Source organism: Lolium perenne, chromosome 3, assembly GCF_019359855.2.
Source record: "Lolium perenne isolate Kyuss_39 chromosome 3, Kyuss_2.0, whole genome shotgun sequence".
Taxonomy (NCBI): domain Eukaryota; kingdom Viridiplantae; phylum Streptophyta; class Magnoliopsida; order Poales; family Poaceae; genus Lolium; species Lolium perenne.
In genome coordinates, this window is record NC_067246.2 from 223676813 (window position 1) to 223702366 (window position 25554).

Below are 25554 nucleotides of genomic sequence, written 5' to 3' on the forward strand. Positions count from 1 at the left end.
CGACTCACTCACTCACCCCTACCCTCTCTCCCTACTTGGACCACCACCCTAGTTGCGCCTCGCCCGAGCTCCTGGCGCGCCTTGTCGCTAGCTTGTTTCCTGTGCCATCCCCGCCACGTCTCACGGGACCCGACGTGCGTCTGCACAACATGTGTAGGTGGAGCTGAACGAGATTTCGAGGAGAGCGGCGTGCAGTACTGGTGGCAACTGCTGGTGGAGCTCTAGTGGAAACGGTCCTCGTCAGGGACAGAGGAGCAGGGGTGAACCCAAAAAAGTATCGGAGTGGCGGAAAATCAATTAGGTGGAGGCATATCTTGCACAAATTTAACAAACTTAAGTAATTTTGTTTAAAAATTCAGACAAATACTCTTGAAATTTAAAAATTGAGTGGGGACGTCTCTACTTGGATCTGCCCCTCAGAGGAGCTTTCTGGAGGTAGGGAACTAGGTTGCGGCGGTGCTCGTCTCCTCCGAGGAATTGGGTGAACCTCGTAAGAATTTGGTCGGTTCATCAGAATTCTAGCCGAAGTCAATGTTGATCAGGCGGTGGTTAAGCCTAAAGTTTCCTCCTGACAGGCTTTGGAGAGGCTCAAGTTTATTAGTAAAATATTGGTTCCAAAACTGGGTATCTGAGATTTGAGGGGGTTTATTTTGTGGTAGCTGAATTTTTTTTTTCAGTACCAGCCAGGATCGATCTAATCGGTGCGCGTTTTTGACTGAAAGCGCTTTTTATTTTTTTAGAATTTTAGGCTTTTCTTGGGATATGTTAGAGATGCTTTTATCCACAAGCGGCGGGGAGTTAATTTGATAGGGAAGGTGAGATTCTCTGTAGAGTGACACAAACAATCCATCATTAGATTTCGGAGAGGGAGATCCAATTAACACATGCAAAGAATATGCGCGCATCAAGTAGAGATGCGCAGCCAGAGCGATTCAGATGCACCACCTGCTCGGTCTGTCGGTCACCACCATGCACCAATCCTCGATCCGTCATGCATGATCGCTCGACCTTCCGGCCCCACAAAAAAGAGAAATCCCATCTACCGCACGCCGGGCACTAGAATTTGACCATGCGCGGCGGCTAGCTACAACCTCGTTACGCCGTACCCTCGCCTACATCTGGGCATGGGCAGCCCGGCCCGGACGGCCCGGCCAGAATATCCCGGGCCAGGTCGGGCCTGCACTTTGGGCCAGGCTTGGACCTGAAATCTGAGCCCGAACATCGGGCCGTGCTGGGCTCGGGCCTTTATTTTCGTGCATTTTATCCTGGTCGGGCCAGGCTTCTCGGGCCGGGCAGGGTTTTTTGCTCGTTCGCGCGGGCTCGGGCTTAAATTACAGGCCTGACGGTCAGGTCGGGCCGGGCTCGGGCCTGACTTTTACTCGCGGGCTTTTTAAGCCCGGCCCGGCCCGAACTTTGCCCAGGTGTACCCTCGCCCCTGGGAAACCGAATGCAGCTCTCTCCCGCACGTTTCCCACGCATCGACTGGCCTGGTCGGCCATACAAATACGCCTCGGGCCAGCTCCTGGTGGTCAAGTCTGCCGGCGCCGAGAGGGGCTCCTCCTGGCTGGGCTCTGCTCCCCGCACATCGTACTGTACCTCGGCGAGGGTGCTGGCCTACCTCCACGGGCACTCGTTGGTGCACGGGGACGTCAAGGCGAGAGCAACGTCATGGTCGGCGCCGACGGGCGGGCCAAGCTCGCGGACTTCGGGTGCTCGAGGACGACGGGCTGCAAACGACCGATCGGCGCCTCGCCGGCGTTCATGGCGCCGGAGGTGGCGCGCTGGGAGGACCAGGGCCTAGCGGCTGCACCGTCATCGAGGTGGCCACCGGCCGCACCCCCTGGGCGACGTCGACAATGTCTTCGCGGCGGTCCACCGGGTCGGGTACACGGACGCCGTGCCCGAACTGCCCGGGTGGCTGTCGCCGGAGGCCAACGATTTCTTGGGCAAGTGCTTCACAAGAAACCCCAGCCACCGGTCCACGCAGCTGCTGGAGCACCCGTTCCTCGCGTCCACGTCGCTCGACGTCGACGTAGAGACGCCGGCGAAGCAGGATTGGGTCGTCTCCCCCAAGAGCACGCTTAATCCGGATTTCTGGGAGTCGGACGAAGAAGATGAAACAGAGGAGGACATTCTAATAAGCGCGACCGAAAGGATCAGATCACTGGCTTGCCCTTCCTCGGCGTTGCCGGAGGATTCCGATGATGGTTGGATCGACGTGCATAGCCAACACTCTGAAGCGTCAGAAACAACGACGGCCACGGTGAATGCAGGCGCAGAGACTTAGCCGAGGATGATGTTCATTCTGTCGACGTGGATGGCGGCAGCTGCCTTGTGCGTAATGTAGAAGCTGCACAGGACCTATTTTGTAGATATCATACGAAAATATATTTTATTATCTATTTAATGATAATAATTTTGTGTTTTGCATGCTAATAACTTTTGGTAAAAGCTTAGTCAAACTAGATACATTTTTAACTTTTTAAAAATAATATAAGCCTTAAGCTTTGGATGGAGGTAGTAGTACGGAACACAAACAGTGAAGATCGGATTTGCAATACCGCGAGACAAAAATTACTCTTTGACCCATATTTATTGCCGCTAATATGGATGTATTTTAATATATTTTAATTCTAGATATATTTATATTAGTGATAATTAATATAAATTAGAGGGGCTATCATCTTCATCTTATCGAGAGTCAGCGGGTTCATGCTAAGGTATGTTTTCAACAGCTGTCCTTCAGAGGAAGAAGCCGTCAAATGCCAAACCGCGCGAGTCAAAGGAGCGTACGAAAAGTTCATACGCTCATGTATTGATGTATAGAGATAACGCTAACTGCGGAAACAGAATGCTCAATGAATCTCCAGTGCAATGGATGCAAACTGAGAAAATGCTAACTATGGGTCCTCTTCCATTTAGGGCTCGAACGAAAGGTCAAGATACTGCTTGAGTTGGTTGCAAATGCAAAAAAAGAAGTCTGTTGCAGATAATAATATTAAATCAACCTGAAAGTGGTTGCAATGATTGGCAGCCGCAAATGCGTATGAGTAATGAAATGGGCCACAGGCTGTCTTATATCGTTAAACTTCTGGCTAATGTTTGTCCCAATTCACCCACTTCTATTCATGTTACCGTGACTATGTCTGATCCCTCAAAAAATTATGTCATTTTAAGTGTAAGAAACTGAAATACTTGATGAAAAGCCTAACCAACACAAACTACACTTTATCTAATATCTGCAATTCGTGAGCTGTAACAGGAAAGAGACATATGTGTAACTAAAATTAGCCGTGATGCCAATATGGTTAGTCATGAGCTTGCAAAACTAGGTAGGATTAATCATCGAACATCAGTATGGTATGTGGATTTCCCCCAAGAAATCGAACAGGCCATTGCTTGTGATTGTAATCCTATTTCCAGTTAATATATGACTCTTTTCCCCGTAAAAAAAAAAACAAACTAAGCCGTGTGCATCCTTTGCATGCAGAGACTAGGGTGATTTTTTTCCATTTCGAAAAAAAACTATACTTGAAGAAAATTGCACGCTTTAATCACCCTGATCCATATAACATGGCCATGCCACGCTATTAATTCAAAATACTGCAAAAGATCCCAGCTCAAACATATCAGAAATTGGCCAAGTATACGTCACAGGGTTAGACAAGTACGCATGTGCTTTACCTAAACAAGGTCACGCCAGAAACGAGAGATTGCTAACTAATCCTCCACCAGCTTTAGACAAACTCGGTCACATGGATGTCGAAAGATCAGTCCGCCATAAATCCCCTAGACTAGAAATAGCCGAATACTCTTGGCGAGGTGCACATCTATTCTGGCACCAGCCGAACGAAACGTGCCTCTAGGAAACGGCGATGGATGAGGATGATTGGCCATGACTTTGCCCTTACGGCAGAACTTCTTCCGAAACATCTCCGCGTTGTAAGGAGCTTAATGTGAGAAATGTACAAGATAAGACTGAGACATTACCACGAGGCACATAAAGAAAATGCATAGTGTACGATAGAACAGAACACAACAAGGACCTTATCGCTCGCCTTGCACATGTTACTACTCTATGTTACTACCTTCATAGTGGTTAGTAACATTAAAATAGTATCATATATGTCTTCATTAATTAGCTTATAGACTCATTGTATCTTGGAAAGTGTGATGTTACAGTAACTAGCTAAGTTACTCCATCCTCTTCTCTCCTCATTAACTCACTGCCACATAAGCAAATTTGCAAAGTTGGACACTTAGTTACTAGTGAAGTTACTCCCACTATGAGTAGTCTTATATATTCATTAAAAGCCAGACTCGGAAGACGTGGAGAGGCCTAAATTTCAGTTCACCCACATATTTATCTTGGGTATCCTCCTTTAGGCAAAAAAAAACTAAAGCAACACACATTGGAAAAGTGCGGTAAACTTAGTAATACAAGACTAAAACGATAAAATCACTCCAGACAAAAGTTCAACCCAAAATGAAACACATTTTAAAAAAAATTAGAAAAATCTGATCTTTTTATTTTGGAATTGCTAAACAATTCAGCGTTTGATTTTATGCCATGGTGGCTTGATTGCCCTAACATGGTAGGGTAACCGCTGACACCTATAGCGTTTCTTTTGAAATCCAACCGCCGACATATGTGGTGGTTCAGATTGCAACCTTAATTACCGCCAGGCCCTTTGGCAATTCGTCAGAAAAGGGTTAAGTAGTCATGGGTGGGCCACCCACCCATGTCCCTAACTTCCCATTCCTCTTCCTCCCGGCCTGAGGTGATTCTCTCTCCCCTCAAAATCTCAAAATTGGAGGGACTTGTTCGTGGAATCGGAACCCTTGTATATTTTGAGGTAATCTATCTCACCGGTCATGATTTGGTTGGTTATATTTGTGTTAGTTTATGGCATTGTTCACTTTTGGTCAAACCCTAGACTTGGGGATTTCTACCAAACCCTTAGAGCATCTCCAGTCGCGTCTCTTAAAAAGGGTCCGACAAAAATGATTTAGGGCACGTTTGGGACCGCGCCGGACAAAAAGAGACCAAAAATCTGTACAAAAAAGAGGCCCTATCCAGCCGTGTCCCTCAAACAGCGTTCGGATGCATGCATTTTAATAGAGGGGACCATCCAATGTGGGAAAAGTATGTGAGAGAAAGTGTGGGGAAAGAGACTAGCATGTGGGAACTAGGGGCTGCATGCATGCATGTGGACGCTGTTTTTGTGTCCGGCGTTCCCGGTAGAGACTCTATGCATAGAGTCTCTACCGGGGACGCCGGACACAAAATGAGGCGCTAATTAGCTTTGGGGGACGCGACTGGACATTTTTTCCCCCATTTCTTGTCCGCGGTCCCCCAAACCTCATTTGGGGGACGCGACTGGAGATGCTCTTAGAAGTTAGAATAGTGAACATGTCGATTAACAAGAAGATTATATCTATGTGGAACACTATTTTCCCCTTGACATTGAGGATCAAGACAAGTAGGTTTACATGGAGGGCGATGTCTCATAGTGAGGGACGAGTTTCATGACAATTATATTGGTGACTTACCTTGGAAAACTGTCGCACACTAAAAAGTCCGAGGATACGTGTCCCAGTTAGATTAACCGTCGAATAAAAGGGGAAGTCGTTTGCTAAAAAACCGAATGGATGGGTTTCAGTTTAATAGTATAGATCAATATAAATTATCATTATTATTTAGGTAAAGTTTAGTATCATTGTTTATGTATAGATTATGTTAGTATTGGGTATAATTAGATATTGATTAGGTATAAAAGTGGATATCGAAAAGTTACAAAAATAAAAAAATACATACAAAATTATTAAGAGTACATTTTGATAGGCGGCATTGCGGCGGACGGGCAGGTCCGCCTCAAGCTGCAGCCAAGGTTCAAGGCAATCGCAAGGAGGATCCCTATAGGAACTGTCCATACACTTTAGTGGCCCTAGGGGGCAGATGACACCAACGACCCCTTATTCATAGTGGCATAGGTCGCCTAGGGAGGGGGGCATGCCCCCCCCCCCCCCACACACACAGACACAAACACACACCAAGAAAATCTCATAATGATATTTTTTGACACCCTTACCGTAAGGGAATCCCAACGGTGTAATAATTTTATAAATATAGAAAAGAAAGATGTTACTGTTAGGATTAATTCATTATTAGAGTGAGGACATCAACATAAGCTGATCATACTTAGAGCACCTAAACAACGTTTATACATGGAGATTAGAAGATGCACTTACTGTAATGGAGATGAACATTATGCCTACTCGTTGCAGGTGAAGTTGGAGCCGAGATAGGCTGTCTGGAGATCCTCTTGATCCCATTAGCCTCTTCCAGCATCCTCAGTGCATGGTGACATCACCAAGTCGATGATGCGGAGGTGCAGTAGCGCCGGTACAACCCTCCTGGTGGCCGACGGTGGTAGATGGTCTTCTGATCCCTTTAGCCCTCGTTTTTGGGATCGGGTTACTTAGGAGTATTGGGGTCTTTGACCCGTACGTGTGTTGTCCCCCAAAAGGGGCTTTCCTCCTTCTTTTATATGTGCAGGGCTAGGGGTCAGGGACCAAAACCAGAAAGTTGTTTTGAGCCTCCGATCAAGGCTCCAAGGTGAGCGGAACGTGGTGAACCACTTCCCCTTATAGTTCTCTCAGTTTGTTACCTGAGATCAATTACAACATTCTCCCCCTTGATCGTAAGGATAGCAAACATCATAAGCCCACTCTTAATAGGAATAACATACCAAAGTAAGGTGTTACAATGATCATGACATGCCACTGAACCTCAATACTTATAGTACACCATCCTATCTCGAAGTGAAAAACATAATACTTTATGGGAGTTGGTTTATTGGATGGTCCTTATTTCTAGAATCAATAGGCTCTCGAGCAACCCATGCCAGCAACATAATCATCAATATGGGTGTCAAGCCTTTGATAAACGGATCCATGAAACATACACAATATATTTATATACTTCATCAATATCTTGATTCTAGATTCTATCTTTCACAACATAAAACATATTGTCAATGGTCTTGGCAGCACCATTTGACTTGTTGTTACTCACATAGAAGACTGTGTGTCATAATGCAGTAAGTGGTTAAAAAATTGTCTACCACTTTAATTCCGGGAAAACATTTTGACATACAACCTGCCCGATAGCCTCTTAACATGCTAAATTGCATCATTACTAATGCCATGAGTGTCATTTGGAAGCTTTTCCACGATATAGCTCCACACGCGAGGGTGAGGATGTGACATGACGTGGAAACTTTAATATCCACACACCTCGCAAAATAATGTCTAATTAACCCACAAAAAGGAGGTTAGCAGACATCTTATTAATGAGCATGCAAATTCTATTGCCTTGCGTGTATCGCAAGACATTTTGATGGCCTTTTTTAAATGGTCCATTTCTAGACCTATTGTATATTTGCCAATTATCCCGATCATAAGTAGGGCGTGTTCATTATTGAATACACAACTTGCTTCTGACAACTGAAGCATAAGGAACCTGCGTTATCTGATCAGTTTAAAATGGTTCCTTGGACATTGAAACGCCCATCTTTATTGCCCTTAACTTTAGTAGCAGGCGAGATAGAGTACTAGTACATAATATTTTATTTTCGTACTCTATTTCCGTATGTCATCACAATATAGAACTTATACTCCTTTTGGACGTATATTTATATCTTGGCGAAACTCAACGCAATCTAAGTATGTTGCGTAACCAAGATTCTTCATATCATAATTATAAGATTGAAATCTCTTGGATAGCCAATAAGATTCAATCTACATAAAATGGTGAAACTTACTCCCCCTCGTCTTGAGGTACTATTGTACAATTCTTTCTTAGAGTCACATTTGGTTTTGTAGAGACCATTTAGGCCTACCACTATTTAACTCATTCAGAAAACTCTATTGAGCTCCTTACATAAGTAAACCTCATAATCTTCATTATACATGACAAAAGCCACCAAGATTAATGTTCACACACATTATTTATCACAAGAAATTTGTTGAGGCTCAACACTAAGTGTTGCATTAGGGACTACATAACTCTCAACATAACTGATGCATATGAACAAAGATCTCATGAAAATCTCCTTAAGATTCATGCTCATAAGCTCAAGGTCCCCGTGATCACTTTATTTGGGAGAACATGGCTCCAAAAACTTGATAATGCTTCATTTCAGTTCTAAACCACAACACCGTTGGGTGAAGGTGAAAAATAACTTGATGAAATATGGCACATGATTGTAAACGACGTTGGTCAGAATTACAATCACGACCCACATGGTACCAATAAACTCGCCACTTTAGCGAAGCATGTGCTTCATGATCATAAACGACGTTGGTCAGAAATATAATCAGAAACAACATGCTATACCATAGTGGACATTAGATTGGCAAACTTGCCACTTTATCATTCATGTGTGTTTCATAATATTCATAAGGGAGTAAGTACATTGACATAATTAAGAGAGTTAGCACATCATTGTGATTTTCATTAGCCCCCCGAATAAGACTTCTCATTGGTTCCATCTTACTAAGATAATAAAATCATCATTTTAGTGTAAGAAAAGTGAATGCGATATCCCATATTAAATGAGACAATCCATTCCCCCCACGAAATGTGGCAAACCTGACCACAATTTCGATGTGGTCTCATTATTCAATTCTCTTACATCTTAATTGTGCTATAGAGCACACATTAGTATTACAAAAGATTCATTCAATGAGGACATAAAATTTCCCACGACATTGTGAGACTTACATTAATGATCACATTTTTTATGTTGTCTTACAATGCTTTATTCGTCATTGTCCTCATAGCAAAACCGCTTGTTCATTGGGATGAAAAAAATGACAAAATATTTACAAGCATCATTATAAAACATCAGACATGAGTAAAACTTGCAATGATTAGAATCACAACAAGTTTATTTGTTGTTCTAATCCGTATCACCGTTGGGCTGAAAATGGAAAAGAACCTTATTTATTCAAAATGGGACACGACAATAATCAACGAATTGTTCAGAATATTATCATATACCATATATCATATGCTCATAAATATAATCTCTAATCAAAACTTCGCGTTGGTTCCATTTTGACTAGAGAAACTCAAAAGATAACATAATAACCGGTAAAAACTTTTGCTAATTTAATAGCCAACATAAAAAAAGATCAAGATGATGATTCATAAAAATTTACCGATCATTTTTCATAAAATTTTGACACTATAATCTCAATAAGATGTCAAAATAATCATGAACTTTCAACGACATGATACAAAAATACCATTCATTTTATACATTAACATCACAAAAAATGACATCCATAGTGAGAATGGCATTATTCACCAAATAAAGCCGAATATCAAATTACATCAAGCTTCACCAAATAAATAAATTTGGTAAGCAATAATAGTCAAATAAATGACCATATGTTAACATTATATTGAATATCACGTCAAAATTCTCTAAGCAAACACATCTTCGTTTAGAGAAATAACCAAAACTTCATAATCATTATAATAGTGATTGAACCTTTAGTCAGTGCATGCACCAACATAATACTTGTCATACTGACTCAATATTCTTTTGCCGTGTAGTGCGGTGCGGAAAACCGAACCACATGGTCATCATCATAATACTTCTTAAGTTGGCCTCGGCCCATTAGTGATGATCTCATCATTACAAGTGCCATAATCATGAGATGAACATAAAATCTATAACAATTAGCTTATATGCTGTGAAAAGGCAAACAAAACATTTACATTATGCTCATAAACATTATTTTCTTAAAAACAAAACGGTAAAAATGTCATCAAAATATGAGCAGATTATTCTCCTAATAAACTTCAATATTAAGCCATCAAAAACATTCATTCTGTTCATAAAATAAAATGTTCCATAAACAAAATGTGAGACACTTTTCAATTCTGAGTATAACCAGTACTAGAACATTATTAATTAAAAAGACACATACAGTACTGGAAATAGACAGAAAACCAAAACAAAAGCAATTCGGCCCAAAAGAACACACTGCAGCTCATTAGTGCTTCTAGCCCAGCAGCAGAAAAACGGCCCGTTATAGTCGACTGGCCCGACAAACTATCCGCACCACGCAAGACCGTCGGATGAATCCGACGGCTGTCATCGCGCCGCGGCCAAACAAAAACGGCGCCCAGTCAAAACCTCACCCTAATCCCATTCTTTTCCCCTCCCTATTTTCCCGCACCCGAAATAGAGCAACGGCGGCCGACGACCAACCCATCCATGTCGGCGGCGCGGCCATCCCCACCTTCCATGCCGACGTGGCCGCTCCGCTCGTCGGAGAAGCGTGCGCTGGACTAGTTCCGCGCGCTCCTCCATCGAGCGTGGCAGCCGGTGTCGCGTTCTTGAGGGGTGGAGACCACAGAAAAAAGCACCGGTGCCCCGGCGACAGGAGGCGAAGGCGGCCCGGTCAGCACCGAGGCCGGCACGACGCTGTGCATAACCGAGGCTCCTGGCACGGAGGCCACGATTCTCGTCGCCCCACAAGGGCGGCGATCAACAACTTGAGACGCGCGTCTCAGGGCAGTGCCGGCGGCGCGGCACCGATGCCCTGGCACGGCGGTTGCCGTTCGTCCTCCGGAGGGTAGGAGGGTCCGATGCGGCCATCATAAGGTACGTTCCCGAAAACATCATCTTCGGTGCTTCCAAAAATTGGGCTTCACATTTTGAGAAGAACTAGGGTTGACGAAAATGGGAAATTTTCCTTTGCTGCCGACTGAAAACATGATTTCGTGCATCTCACCTACTTATGATTCCCATAACCGTACTAAAACATGAACAATTAATTTACTGTAATGTAGCCGTGAGCAAGAAAGCATTATCATAGGCTGTTTAATATCTTAAACATATTCATGGGTAAGGTAATTAAAGAAAAGACTAAACTTGATCTCCGAATGAAATTAGGACTCTTAAGATGATCAGATCCGCTCTGATACCATTGTTAGGATTAATTCATCATTAGAGTGAGGACATCAACATAAGCTGATCATACTTAGAGCACCTAAACAACGTTTATACATGGAGATTAGAAGATGCACTTACTGTAATGGAGATGAACATTATGCCTACTCGTTGCAGGTGAAGTTGGAGCCGAGATAGGCTGTCTGGAGATCCTCCTGATCTCATTAGCCTCTTCCAGCATCCTCAGTGCATGGTGACATCACCAAGTCGATGATGCGGAGGTGCAGTAGCGCCGGTACAACCCTCCTGGTGGCCGACGGTGGTAGATGGTCTTCTGATCCCTTTAGCCCTCGTTTTTGGGATCGGGTTAGTTAGGAGTATTGGGGTCTTTGACCCGTACGTGTGTTGTCCCCCAAAAGGGGCTTTCCTCCTTCTTTTATATGTGCAGGGCTAGGGGTCAGGGACCAAAACCAGAAAGTTGTTTTGAGCCTCCGATCAAGGCTCCAAGGTGAGCGGAACGTGGTGAACCACTTCCCCTTATAGTTCTCTCAGTTTGTTACCTGAGATCAATTACAACAGTTACATATATTTTTTAAGATATCTATAATAGTTTCGCTAAATTTTTAAATATTAATGAAAGTCTAAGTATGATTGGTGTTCTTAGGCCTCTGAACAATGTCTATAAAGCATGATGCATCTACCCACCCATGGAAGGCTGCCGTGATCCCGATATGTCAGGCCGAAAGGCAGCAGAAAAACGACGGAGAAGAAAGGCCAGAAAAAAACGCGACCAGATTCATCAGACACACACACACACACACGTTCGTTCGCTACACCTTCCTTCGCAGCCAGGGCGGGCCAACAAAGCAGAACAAAGCAGAAGGTCGCACGAGGCAGAGCAGCCGCGCGCGCACAGGAAATCGCCCACTTCATTCGACTCGCTGCACGCTGGATTTCCGCACGTGTTCCGCGCGCACATGCTCTATTGCTCTCTCTCTTCCTCGTCGCGCGCCACCCATATAAACCGTGGATCTCGCGCGCCATATCCGTCCATCCCCACATCCTCCTCGCTACAAGTTCAGCTCACAGTCCAACCAACCAACCGGGACAACGCAAACACCCATCGACAATGGACGTCACCGTGGCGAAACAGCTCAGGCGCCTCCGCACGCTGGGCCGGGGCGCGTCGGGCGCCGTGGTCTGGCTCGCGTCCGACGAGTCCTCCGGCAAGCTCCTGGCCGTCAAGTCCGCCGCGGCGTGCGGCGCGGCGCAGCTGGCGCGCGAGGGCAGCGTGCTCACCGGCCTCTGCTCGCCGCACATCATCCCCTGCCTGGGCTCCCGCGCCGCCGAGCACGGCGGCCACCAGCTCCTCCTCGAGTTCGCCCCCGGCGGCTCGCTCGCCGACGAGGCCGCCAGGACCCGCCTCCCGGAGCGCGCCATCCGGGCGTACGCGGGCGACGTCGCGCGCGGGCTCGCGTACCTCCACGCCAGGTCCCTCGTGCACGGCGACGTCAAGGCCCGGAACGTGGTCATCGGCGCCGACGGCCGCGCCAGGCTCACCGACTTCGGCTGCGCCAGGGCCGTCGGCTCGCCGCTCCCGATCGGCGGCACGCCCGCGTTCATGGCCCCCGAGGTGGCCCGCGGCCAGGAGCAGGGCCCCGCCGCCGACGTGTGGGCGCTCGGCTGCACCGTCGTCGAGATGGCCACCGGCCGCGCGCCCTGGAGCGACCTCACCGACCTCCTCGCCGCCGTCCACCGGATCGGGTTCACGGACGCCGTGCCGGAGGTGCCCGGGTGGCTTTCCCCCGAGGCCAAGGACTTCCTCGCCGCCTGCTTCGCGAGAGACCCCCGCCACCGGTGCACGGCCGCGGACCTCCTTGACCACCCGTTCCTCTCTTCCACCGTCCCCCGCGACTACTACAGGGCGGAGCCGGCGAAGCAAGAACGGACCACTCCCAAGAGCACGCTGCACGACGCGCTATGGGACTCGGACGACACCGACGACGAGGCGGACGAGACGACCACAACGCCGGCCGAGAGGATCGGGGCATTGGCGTGCGCCGCCTCGGCCCTGCCGGACTGGGACTCGGACCACCAAGGCTGGATCCACGTGCACGGCGACGACAATATCTCCACCAGAGCCCATGACTCGCCGCCCGCCGATGCTGGTGACCTGGTCTGCGACCAACCACCGGAAGCAGAGTTTGAACCGTTCGCCGTCGCTGCTGCCGATGGCAGTAACGGCACCCCGCGCCACGCAGTAGCAGTTATCGACGGCGCCGACATTTGGCGGGACGGTTACCTGCCTCCTGTGCATTTAGGCAGTTGTAGGAATCAAATTCTAGACCCGTTTGACTCCGACGGGGATGAAACAGTGTCATTTCAACGTGAATGTAACATATGCAGAGTAATGAAATTATTTTTTGCTCAAAATTTGCCTCTCTGCCGATTCTTTGTGTTCGTTTGGACCGATCATGCGATCTGTCTGCTGAGACTTGAGACCAAATTACTTAAGCCAATACGCCCAGTGACGTCGAAATTTATAGCCCCCAACCATAAGAAGAGCAACTATAGTACAGTACATCCTATAAAACGAGCCGATACCGGAATCCAGCAGCTTTCCAAACCGAATAGATATTGGATAACGGCCCGGCCCGGCCCAGAAATATTTATCTAGTGTAAAGGTAGAACCCCGGCTACCCGCTATATATCGCGTAGTGCTTCCGATTTAGGGTTCCAATCCCGCATCGCTCCACCGTGATTTATGCACGACGCTCCTCCAAATCTCTAACCTGAAGTGAGCAATCGGCAATGCGATGTCCGGTCGCCCCCACCCGCCCCACGTAGTCCTCCCACCGAGGAATAGGCGAAATGCCTGCGCCACCACTAATCGGACCAAAAGCGGGTCCGTGGTACCATCTCGCGAGGGATGATCATCTCCCCGGCATGGGACGGGTTTGAAAGCATCGAGGATACGCCATAGAAAATCGAGCCATGTCGCTCCCGACCAGGGCGAACATGCGGAGGCGGAGAGCTACCGCGTGCCACCGTGACGCCCTGTCACGGAGCAACCCGAGGGCATGGCGCACCCCAGCTAGGAGCTCGTTGGAGAACATGTTGTTCCCTACGACCGGGTTAGGGTTAGGCTAATCTATATATGAATTGCTTGTAAATTAATGAATTGCCAACTATGATAAATTATATGAAGTCATTTTCTCTTCACGTTTTATCGAGTGATTTTTTCAAAAACATTTCAAATACTCCCTCCGATTCATATTAATTGACTTCAATATGGATGTATCTAGACACATTTTAGTTCTAGATACATCCATATTAGAGTCAATTAATATGAACCGGAGGGAGTATCAATTTCGATACACTCACCCGATTAGAGTTATCCGGATTTGAATTACATGGGATCCGCTGGGGTTGCCGGTTTTTTTGTTCACACATACTCCCTCCATTTTTATTTAATTAACTTTGATTAGAACGACAGCTAGTTCGTTTCCTTTACATCTATGCGTCAGACCAAATCCGTACAGAGGTAGTAGTAGCTGGCAATCCATCTCGTTTTGGTAAGGTAGGCACATATTTTCTGTGCAGCAAGCCACGCGTACGGAATTCTTGAACGGCGCTAATCACGTTCCCACGTGTGATGATCATTTTTTTCATTATAGTACTCCGTATTACTTCCTTCGGTCCTTTTTAATTGGCTTAAATTTAGTATAAATTTGTACTAATCTGACCGATCATGTGATCTATCTGTTGAAACTTGAGAACAAATTACTCAAAGCGACATGCCCAGTGACATCGAGATTTATAGCCCCAACCATAAGAAGAGCAACTCTAGCAGATCCTAGAAAACGAAACGAGCCGAAATCAGAAGATCCAGCTGTTTCCCGTTTTTACGTTTTAAGCTGCCAAAATAGATATTGGATAATGGCCCGGCCCGGAAACATTTATCTAGGGTAAAGGTAGAACCCCGGCTACCTGCTATATATCGTGTAGTGCTGCCGATTTAGGGTTCCAATCGTGCATCGCTCCACCGTGATTTATGCACCGCTCCTCTAAATCTCTAATCTGCAAAATGCAACACGATGGAGTTTGGCTCCGGTCGCCCCCTCCCTTGTCCTCCCCCCACCCACCCCACGTAATCCTCCCACCGAGGAAAAGGTGAAATGCCTACGCCGCCATTGATCTGACAAAGCGTGAGTCCGTGTGCCCTCTCGCGATGGATGATCATCTTCGCAGCATGGGACAGGTCAGAAAGCATCGAGGATACGCCATGAAAAAGCGAGCCATGGCGTTCCCAACCAGGTCGAGCATGCGGAGGCGGAGAGCTACCGCGTGCCACCACCGATGCCCGCGACGCTCTATCATGGAGCAACCTGAGGGCATGGCGCAACCCCGGTTATGAGCTCGTTGGAGAACATCATGTTCCTTACGACCGTAGGGTTAGGCTGATCTATCTATGGATTGCTTGTAAATAAATGAATTGGGACCAACTATGATGAATTATGAACTCTTTTTCTCTTCTCGTTTTATCAAGCGATTTTCTAAAAACATTTCAAGTACTCCGTATCAATTTCGATACACTCACCGGATTTGAGTTATCCAGGTTTGAATTACACGGGATCCGCTAGAGTTTTGCCGATTTTTTGTTCACACATATTCCCTCCATTTGTATCTAATTAACTTTGATTAGTACCACAGCTATTTCGTTTCCTTTACATCCATGCGTCAATTAAATCGGCACAGAGGTAGTAGCTGGCAATCCATCTCGTTTTAGTAAAGTAGGCACATATTTTCTGTCCAGCAAGCCACGCGTACGGAATTCTGGAACGGCGCTAATCACGTTTCCAGGTGTGACGATCATTTTCTTCATTATTATACTAGTAGGTATATAGAGTTTTGTTATACGGTTCATCATCGTGGCGTCATTTTGAAGCAGAGGTGATGCATGGAACTTTTTCAGTAGTGCTACTTATCATACAGCGGAGTACTTTGCATGTATTTTGAGTGGACTTTAATCAATGATGAGCGAGATGTCAACTCGAGGCCTTTTGCCTTGGCCCCTTTTGGATGGATGGTGTGCTGACTTTGGACGGGTGGAGGTGGCTGCTCAAGAATCCCGAGATTTGCCCTTGGTAGGAGCATCTCCACGGCGATTTGGGGGCCGGGAATGAAACTCGGCTCGCACCGGGGCATTGGCAATAGAAGCGCCGGCAATCCCGTGCCGGCCCACTGGCCAAGGGCGCGAATCGGGCGCATCGGCGCCTCGCGAGGATGAAAATTTTGGGCTCAGTGACGCCAGGCCGCTGCGCAGGATATTTTACCGCCACGACGCCTGGCTAGAAACTCTCGCGCCACGGTTTCGCGCGGGGAAGTCTCCCGCCAGGACACCGCGCGGGATGTTTCCCGTCTCGCCGGCGGTCTATATTATCCCTCCTCCCCCGCCATTTCTGCAAAAACCCTAGAAAAAAGCACATTGTAGGATTCGTGGGACGAGGCGGTGCTAGAGGCGGCCGTAGAAGTGGTGGAGGCGGAACCGCAGCTCACAGAGTACGAGGCGTGGGAGGAGGCGGCGCTAGCGGCGATCGTAGATGCCTACGACGCGGGCGAGCGGCAGCGCCAGGAGGCGGAGCGGCGGGAGCGGAGGGAGCGTGGGGAGGCGTGGCGGGAGGCGGAGCGGCTGCGCCAGGAGGCGGAGCAGCGGCAGCGGGAGGAGGAGAATCGGCTGGTACTCGAGGAGGTGAAGCGGCTGGAGTTCCAGGAGGCGCGGCGGTGGCGGGAGGCGCTGAGCCAGCGCCGGTTGGAGGCGCGACGGCAGAAGGGGTGGGAGGAGCTTGTGCTGCGGCGGTTACAGCGGAATGAGACGAAGCGTCAGGATGAAGTCTACGAGGCGCGTCGTTTGGCGGAGATACAGCTCCGGCTACAGAGGCAGGAGTTGGATTACTGTCGGCGACGGGAGGAGCTGGAGCAGCAGCTGCGTCAGGAAGCGGTGGCCGCGTATAGAGCCGCCTACGTGACGTTCGTGGCGGAGAGAGCAGTGGAGGATCGGCGATGAAGGAGCAGCGGAGAGAGCATGGGAGAGAGCTCCGGTCGATCGTGCACCTCCACAGAGCCAGGTGGCCAGTAGGTAGTAGGCTAGAGATAGCAGGTTTCAAATGTCATCCGGGGTCGAGGAGTGAATAATGTTTTACTTGGATTTGCCCGAAAATATTATTCATTTCTCGATCCCGAATGACATTAAAATGAAACTCTTAAGTATAAATATGTAGTTTGTGTAAAAAAAAACTTTTATCGGGGGCGCCGGTGTGGGAACTGCTTCACTAAATAAAGGATGCAGTGTCGACGTCCCCTAAACGGAGGTGTCGGCGCCTCTGCCGGCGACTATTTAGGTGGCACCGGTGGAGATGCTCTAACCTAATTCGTTTTTAAAATCATGAAATATATGCTATAGATTTTTTTTAATACTACGGGGAGCAGGATGAGACCTCTTGACTCCATACTATGTTAGATTATTGCACTAGCCAATTTAATAAAAGATCCCAACTGATAAAATAAGGTTATGCGGTATATTTATATTAAACAAGAAGCTGCTAGAAGAAAAGAAAAAAAAAACTTGATTAATGATTGAAATATCGCCGAACTGTCTACACTTGTGGGCAATTGAACAGCAATGTGCAGCGATAGAGATGGAAGGAATGGCGCGGATACGGATATGAAACGTGGAATTAGCTTCTCCGATCCGAAATCATGTGCAGATGTGAGCGTCACAGGAAGCATTCGCATCACGCATTGCCAGCCTGACAGTTGAGAGTTAGGCGGTAGCTGTACGAGCCATGAGAGCAACCTGAAGCTGTCATTGGAGGCCGGGGGCAGTGTCACCGCTCGTGATTTCAGCCGATCTAACACGAAATTGTTCGTCGGAGGTGCAGAAATCTAGTGGACCTGATGAGTAGCATGCATGTTAGGTCGCTGCGATTAAGATTGTTTCTGTCAATCGTACTAGGCAGCTGCACGTTGGCTTCCATGGATCGATCTGCTCCTCCTGTGGCTACATTATTTTTGCAGATCCGCACGGATTATTTTGTATGGCATGTTAGGCGGCGGAAACGCGCGCTGAACCATTCCTTCACGTGTTCTGACCTGACAAAGAAAACATGCCGTCGGTGACCGTGCATTTGGCGCGCCAAGTCTCAAGTCTCAGTCTATTATAAGCTCTGGTATGGGTATCGATCCTTGACATTGCTCGCTAATTAACTGTACAATTAAGAAAAAAACTCGTCTCTGGTAAACGGTTCTCGCATATGTTTGTTGAACTCCATGCAGTGGAAGTCATGCATGCTGATGCATGCATATCTCCTTCTGAAATGTCCAAATGCGACGTGGTGGTTAAATTTATCGAGGAGACTATTCCGAGCCGGTCGTCCCCCGGCTGGCTGCTCGCGTTTCATACCTTGGTTGACTCAAACTCTCAAAGACCAGGTAGTAGTACAAAACAAGGGCAGCATGCATGCACAAAGAAGAAGATTGCTAGCACAAGACCGGTGGCCGTCGGTCCACGGTCTGTAAAAAAAGGCAGGCACGAGCTCAATTAGGAAACTGCCTGCTGCCTAGTATCCTGCTTGTGAGATGATCACACGCTCGGTGTGGCTGGTGTGCTCACTGCGGTCGAAATATCCAACTCGCGAAGTTCGAATAGTCATCCGCTCAGAGAAGATTTCTTCCTCTGTTTCTTCCACGTATTGTTTTTTTTTTTTTTTTTTTTTTTTTGAGACCCCTCGATCTGTGTTACAGCTGTAGCATCTGAACTTATGCACTAACTCAACACCACACTCACACCACACACACGCACACCACTAGTGCACAAACTAGACTCTAGAACTATACACACAGCACACATAATTTGAGTGTCCCTAAGAGCTAGTAGTTGTGGCACATATATGTGGAGGGGATTTTATTCTGGGGCAGAGCCCCCGGTGAGACACCAGAAAATCGTCCCTCATGGGAATCGATCTCGGGCCGGCAGGCTGGCCACTGCCAAGCCTAGCCACCGCGCTAGCCGCGCGTCCTCTTCCACGTATTGTTTGGTATGATTTCGTGGCCTTTTTCGGAGCAGGCGTGAGCACTAACGGCAGTGTAGCGTGCCGTGCATAGTGACCGAAGCAGCAGTTTGGCGGCACGGCACAGTGACCGCGGCTGCCTCTGGCCGAGATTTTTGTTTGACCGCACTGGTCCCACTTGTCAGGTTTACAGGGCCGGCCCCATATTTTGCCGGGTCTAGAAATATTTATGCCTTTCACCTGCAAAATATTCAACACTATATCCAACCACATATTCGTATGAGTAGCAAAATAGAACAATTTAGTATTCCTTGCTACTACTATTATTACCTCAAATAGGAGCCCAGTACAGCAATGCTTGGATCAGCATATAAATTCTGATCATCATCTTGTCCGGATTCAGATTCTTACCTTTGATTATCGTCGTTGACATTAACGGTACCCGTTGCCTGGAAAATACCTATTTAAAGCACCTCTTTGTGATTCAGTAATTTGGTTGCCTCGGTTTTTTTTTTTTTTTTGAAAAAAAAATCAAACAACCAGATTTATGTTTCACCATTGTGACACCAAAAATTGTCAAGAAAATCAAGTACATTGTAACAAAGATTACGTACCATGAGGCTGCGATGGACTGGCCGCTGCCTCACTCACCTCGATGCGTCTGTTTCTAGTCTGGTCGGCTAAGGTGTTGGGCCTTTTCAACAACAAAAAAAAAATAGCCAACAAGAAAAGGTGCTAGGCAGGGTACGTACGAGAAGATCAGTTCATGCCCCCAAGGTGTGGGCCCTTGTGAGTTTTCCATGGTGGCCTAGCTAGGGCCAGAGTCGGCCCTGCAGCTTTATCTTATCTTTGAGTTTTGTATAATCGGCCTTGAAAATTTTCGAGAGCCTTGAGATTTGGGTGGTTGTGGCTTCTGTGGAAAGAAATCTCTAAGGCGTGGATTTGCAGTGACCGCCCTTGCAACTGTGCGGATATGGACTTCCTCTATGCGGCTACCACCATCACCATTAGGGATGGGTGTATAGCTAGCTTTGGCATGCCCTAGACTTGAGCGAAAAAAAAAACGAATGACATAGTGCCATCCACAATCTCTAAGAGGAAGAACTTCTCGGTTAGCAAGGTCATAAACCAAGATTTTTGGAACACCAAAATCAAAAGTAATGAGGGCATCACAATAATTAACATTGCCGAGTTTGCAGATCTGTGGATGGATGTAAATGGGCTGCAACTTACCGAGGGTACCACTAACGACACCACATGGAAATTCACTACTTCATGATCATTCACGACTGCTTCGGCTTATAGGGCTCAATTCGAGGGCATTATTAACTCCATCATGCCATAGACGGTGTCGAAAAATTGGAAACCACCTAAGTTCAAGCTTTTCACTTGGATCATCTTGAAAGACTGAGTGTGGACGATCGATTGTCTTCAAAGAATTTGATGCCAAATTATGGCGATTGTCAACTTTGTAGAAGAGAACCCCAAATCAGTGGGTCACTCAGGGCCGAGCTCCCAATAGGTCAAGATAGTGATTCCTTCCTACCTTGATTTTTGAAGAAACATTTCAGATGAACATGTTTTTTATCAACAGTTGGAGTGGCCGTATATCAAAAACAAACTCATGAGAAAGCTATGCTTGTTTTTGTGAACAATGGAGAAAACCACTATGAACAAAAAAACATGGACTAGGTCTAATATCGTGTGGAACCAACTTTTATCTTTGCAATAGATAATTCTCAATGTAGCAGAACCCATACAATGGATTTCTCTAATTATGAGCATGTGCATATTCAAGATAATCTTGAGCTAGAGATTGTCTTGATATTTCAAAGGAATTAATATCATGTTTCCTAAGGTTTATCGTGTCATTGAGTTGGCACTGCTTTTATCGGTTGCGGTAAAAAAATTGAAAGGGACTTCTCGGCGATGAAGATCGTCAAGATCGAGTGGCGCAACAAGATACCCAAAATGGATTCTTAATGAATTGATGATGTGCTACATCGAGCGAGATATTCAAATACCTTGATTGGTAAAATTATCGAAGATATTCAAAACTAATAATAGAGCTTTGCCATTACCTAGGACTTCTATACGTTATTACTCTTCAATATTTAAGGGAACAAAAGATAAGTTAGTACTTCTAAAATAAATTAGGTCAACTGATGTGGGCATTACCCTTTCGGGTAACCAACATTATGCTACCTCCTACGGCTCAGCCAGGGGCCCATGAAGATTTTCCAATAACCAAGGTGGACCAATATGTCGGTTCCAAAGAAGGAAACTCACCCGAAGAGGAATTCTTGACAAACAAGGCAAGAAGATGTTAAACAAGGAAAGATTAGAATAGATCTCTTTGTAACCTAGCCGAATCCGGACAGAACTCTCGGGACATGGCCTGTAATATAAGGGCCAAGAGGGGGTCTATCGGAGGGACAACGACAACAGATAGATTCATAGCAAGTCAAGAGCTAGGGCCGTTAGAACCTTAGCCTTCTCGACGAGATCGTAACCTAATCCTTCGGCTACCCCATTGTAACCCGATATATTCGTTAATCAAGATCAGACAAGCAGGAATTAAGGATTTTACCTCATAAAGGGCCCCGAACCTGGGTAAATCTTTCTCCCTGTCAGTTTGGTATTCGATGTCTCGTGTCAGCCTGCAGGATTCCGTCAACCCTAAGCCCCTAAAGGTGGGCATTGTCGGGGAGCACCCTCGTCAATTGGCGCCGTGTGTGGGAAAACTGTCGGCATAAGGCACATCATCGGCTGCTCCAGTCACGTCAGCAATGTTCGTGCTGGCGTCGCCAACACCTTCGAGCCCGAAGGATTCGGTTCGCTGCGGATCCTTCGAGTTCACTCCATGCAACGAAACACCGCGTCCAATTCCTTTGGAGTTACGTGGCGACATTGATGCAACGTTTGGCGGTGTCCACTTCATCGTAGATTCCGGGGGTTTCCTTCGACTTCCGGGTTCAGGTGCATGATGTCTACGCACGCTTCTATTCATGTAGACAGTGTTGGGCCTCCAAGAGCAGAGGTTTGTAGAACAGCAGCAAGTTTCCCTTAAGTGAATCACCCAAGGTTTATCGAACTCAGGGAGGTAGAGGTCAGAGATATCCCTCTCAAGCAACCCTGCAATTACGATACAAGAAGTCTCTTGTGTCCCCAACACATCTAATACACTTGTCAGATGTATAGGTGCACTAGTTCAGCGAAGAGATAGTGAAATACATGTAATATGGATGAATATGAGTGGTAATAGCAATCTGAAATAACTATGGCAGCAAGTAAACATGCAGTAGAACAGTAAATAAATGGTGATTCGATGCTTAGAAACAAGGCCTAGGGATCATACTTTCACTAGTGGACACTCTCAACAATAATCACATAAATAAATAAGTTCTCTTCCTTTGTACTACTTTCATAGACTCTATTGTTGGATAACAAACACCATTCATTGTGTAGGGCTACGAGAGCACCCTCAAGCCGGAGTAAACAAGCTCCACAACGTCATAAAGGAATCACACACGATGCAAACACTATCACTGTCACACCATGGAGAGTGAATCCGGAGTTCATATTAAAGTAACTCTAGAGTGCATAGTAATAGTTAACTTCATAATCTACAAGAGATCACAATCATAACCTACGCCAAGTACTACATGATGCACACACTGTCCACATTACATCATGAAGGAGGAATAGACTACTTTAATAACATCACTAGAGTAGCACATAGATTAATAGTGATACAAATCTCATGATCACATAAAGATCACACCATGGGAGAGAGAGATGAACCACATAGCTACCGGTAGAGCCCTCAGCCTCGGGGGAGAACTACTCCCTCCTCATCATGGGAGACAACAACGGCGATGAAGATGGCGGTTGTGTCGATGGAGATGACTCCGGGGGCAATTCCCCGTCCCGGCGGCGTGCCGGAACAGAGATTCTGTCCCCCGAAACGGAGTTTCGCGATGGCGGCGGCGTCCCTGGAGTCTTTCTGGAGTTTCGTCAATCGGTGTCTGGTTTTTAGGTCGCGAGGGATTATATAGGCGAAGAGGCGGCGTCGGGGGAGTCCCGAGGGGCCCACACCATATGGTGGGGCGGCCCCCTTCTGGCCGCGCCGGCTGATGGGGAGGAGGCCCTGGGCCTCCAATGGCCTGGCCCTTCTGGCTCCGTTAGTCTTCTGGCGGAATAGAATTTATGTGATTTTTCTGGATTTTTCCGAGCACTATGGTTTTTGGGCCTTTTCTGCAATAAACAGACATGATAAACAGAAACAGGCACTGTGGCATCTTGTTAATAGGTTAGTCCAATAAATGTCATAATATGATATAAAGTGCATATAAAACATGTAGGTATTGTCATAAAACTAGCATGGAACATAAGAAATTATAGATACGTTGGAGACGTATCAAGCATCCCCAAGCTTAGTTCCTACTCGCCCTCGAGTAGGTAAACGATAACAAGGATAATTTATTAAGTGACATGCTACCAACATGATCTTGATCAATACTATTGTAAAACATATGAGATGAATGAAGTGATTCAAAGCAATGGTAAAGACAATAATTAAACAACTGAATCATATAGCAAAGACTTTTCATGAATAGTACTTTCAAGACAAGCATCAATAAGACTTGCATAGGAGTTAACTCATAAAGCAATAAATTCTTAGTAGAAAGTTTTGAAGCAACACAAAGGAAGATATAAGTTTCAGCGGTTGCTTTCAACTTCAACATGTATATATCATGGATAATTGTCAACACAAAGTAATATGATGAATGCAAATAAGCAAGTATGTAGGAATCAATGCACACAGTTGACACAAGTGTTTGCTTCTAAGATAGAAGGAAGTAGGTAAACTGACTCAACATAAAGTAAAAGAATGGGCCTTCGCAGAGGGAAGCATGGATTACTATTTTTGTGCTAGAGCTTTTATTTTGAAAACATAGAAACAATTTTGTCAACGGTAGTAATAATTCATATGTGTTATGCATAAGACGTCTTATAAGTTGCAAGCCTCATGCATAGAATACCAATAGTGCTCGTACCTTGTCCTAATTAGCTTGGATTTACATGGATTATCATTGCATAACATATGTTTCAACCAAGTGTCACAAAGGGGTACCTCTATGCCGCATGTACAAAGGTCCAAGGAGATAGATCACATTTGATTTCTCGTTTTTGATAGATCTCAACTAAGGACATCCATACCGGGACAACATAGAAAACATATAATGGACTCCTCTTTAATGCATAAGCATTCAACAACAGATAATATTCTCATAAGAGATTGAGAATTGATGTCCAAACTGAAACTTCCACCATGATTCATGGCTTTAGTTAGCGGCCCAATGTTCTTCTCTAACAATATGCATATTCAAACCATTTGATCATGATAAATCGCCCTTACTTCAGACAAGACGAACATGCATAGCAACTCACATGATATTCAACAAAGGTGTAATAGTTGATGGCGTCCCCAGAAACATGGTTACCGCTCAACAAGCAACTTATAAGAAATAAGATACATAGCAATATATTCAATACCACAATAGTTTTTAAGGCTATTTTCCCATGAGCTATGTATTGCAAAGACAAGGAATGAAATTTTAAAGGTGGCACTGAAGTAATTTACTTTGGAATGGCAGAGAAATACCACATAGTAGGTAGGTATGGTGGACACAAATGGCATAGGTTTTGGCTCAAGGATTTGGATGCACGAGAAGTATTCCCTCTCAGTACAAGGCTTTGGCTAGCAAGGTTGTTTGAAGCAAACACAAGTATGAACCGGTACAGCAAAACTTACATAAGAACATATTGCAAGCATTATAAGACTCTACACTGTCTTCCTTGTTGTTCAAACACTTCACCAGAAAATATCTAGACTCTAGAGAGACCAATCATGCAAACCAAACTTCAACAAGCTCTATGGTAGTTCTTCATTAATATGTGCAAAGTACATGATGCAAGAGTTTAAACATGATCTATTTGAGCACAACAATTGCCAAGTATCAAATTATTCAAGACAATATACCAATTACCACATGAAGCATTTTCTGTCTCCAACCAAATAGCAATTAACGAAGCAGTTTCAACTCCGCCATGAACATTAAAGATAGAACTAAGAACACCAGTGTTCATATGAAAAAGCGGAGCGTGTCTCTCTCCCACACAAGCATGAATTTATTCAGAGAATGAAAATAACAAAACGAAAATAAAAGCACACAGACGCTCCAAGTAAAGCACATAAGATGTGACTGAATAAAAATATAGTTTCACTAGAGGTGACCTGATAAGTTGTCGATGAAGAAGGGGATGCCTTGGGCATCCCCAAGCTTAGATGCTTGAGTATTCTTGAAATATGCAGGGATGAACCACGGGGGCATCCCCAAGCTTAGACTTTTCACTCTTCTTGATCATATTGTATCATCCTCCTCTCTTGATCCTTGAAAACTTCCTCCACACCAAACTCAAAACAAACTCATTAGAGGGTTAGTGCA

The 25554-nt window shown here is 46.0% G+C and overlaps 1 protein-coding gene and 1 pseudogene across 1 annotated transcript; both read left to right on the plus strand.

Moving 5' to 3' along the window:
- Nucleotides 1–1447: 1447 nt before the first annotated feature.
- On the plus strand, nt 1448–2287 carry LOC127339836 (mitogen-activated protein kinase kinase kinase 17-like; annotated as a pseudogene).
- A 9715-nt stretch (nt 2288–12002) lies between these two features.
- LOC127339837 (uncharacterized) lies at nt 12003–17040 on the plus strand. The gene is made up of 2 exons (XM_051365644.2): nt 12003–13551; nt 16468–17040. Exons 1-2 carry the CDS (start codon nt 12103–12105, stop codon nt 17038–17040), a joined length of 2022 nt encoding a protein of 673 aa, XP_051221604.1. The 5' UTR covers nt 12003–12102.
- Nucleotides 17041–25554: the final 8514 nt, after the last annotated feature.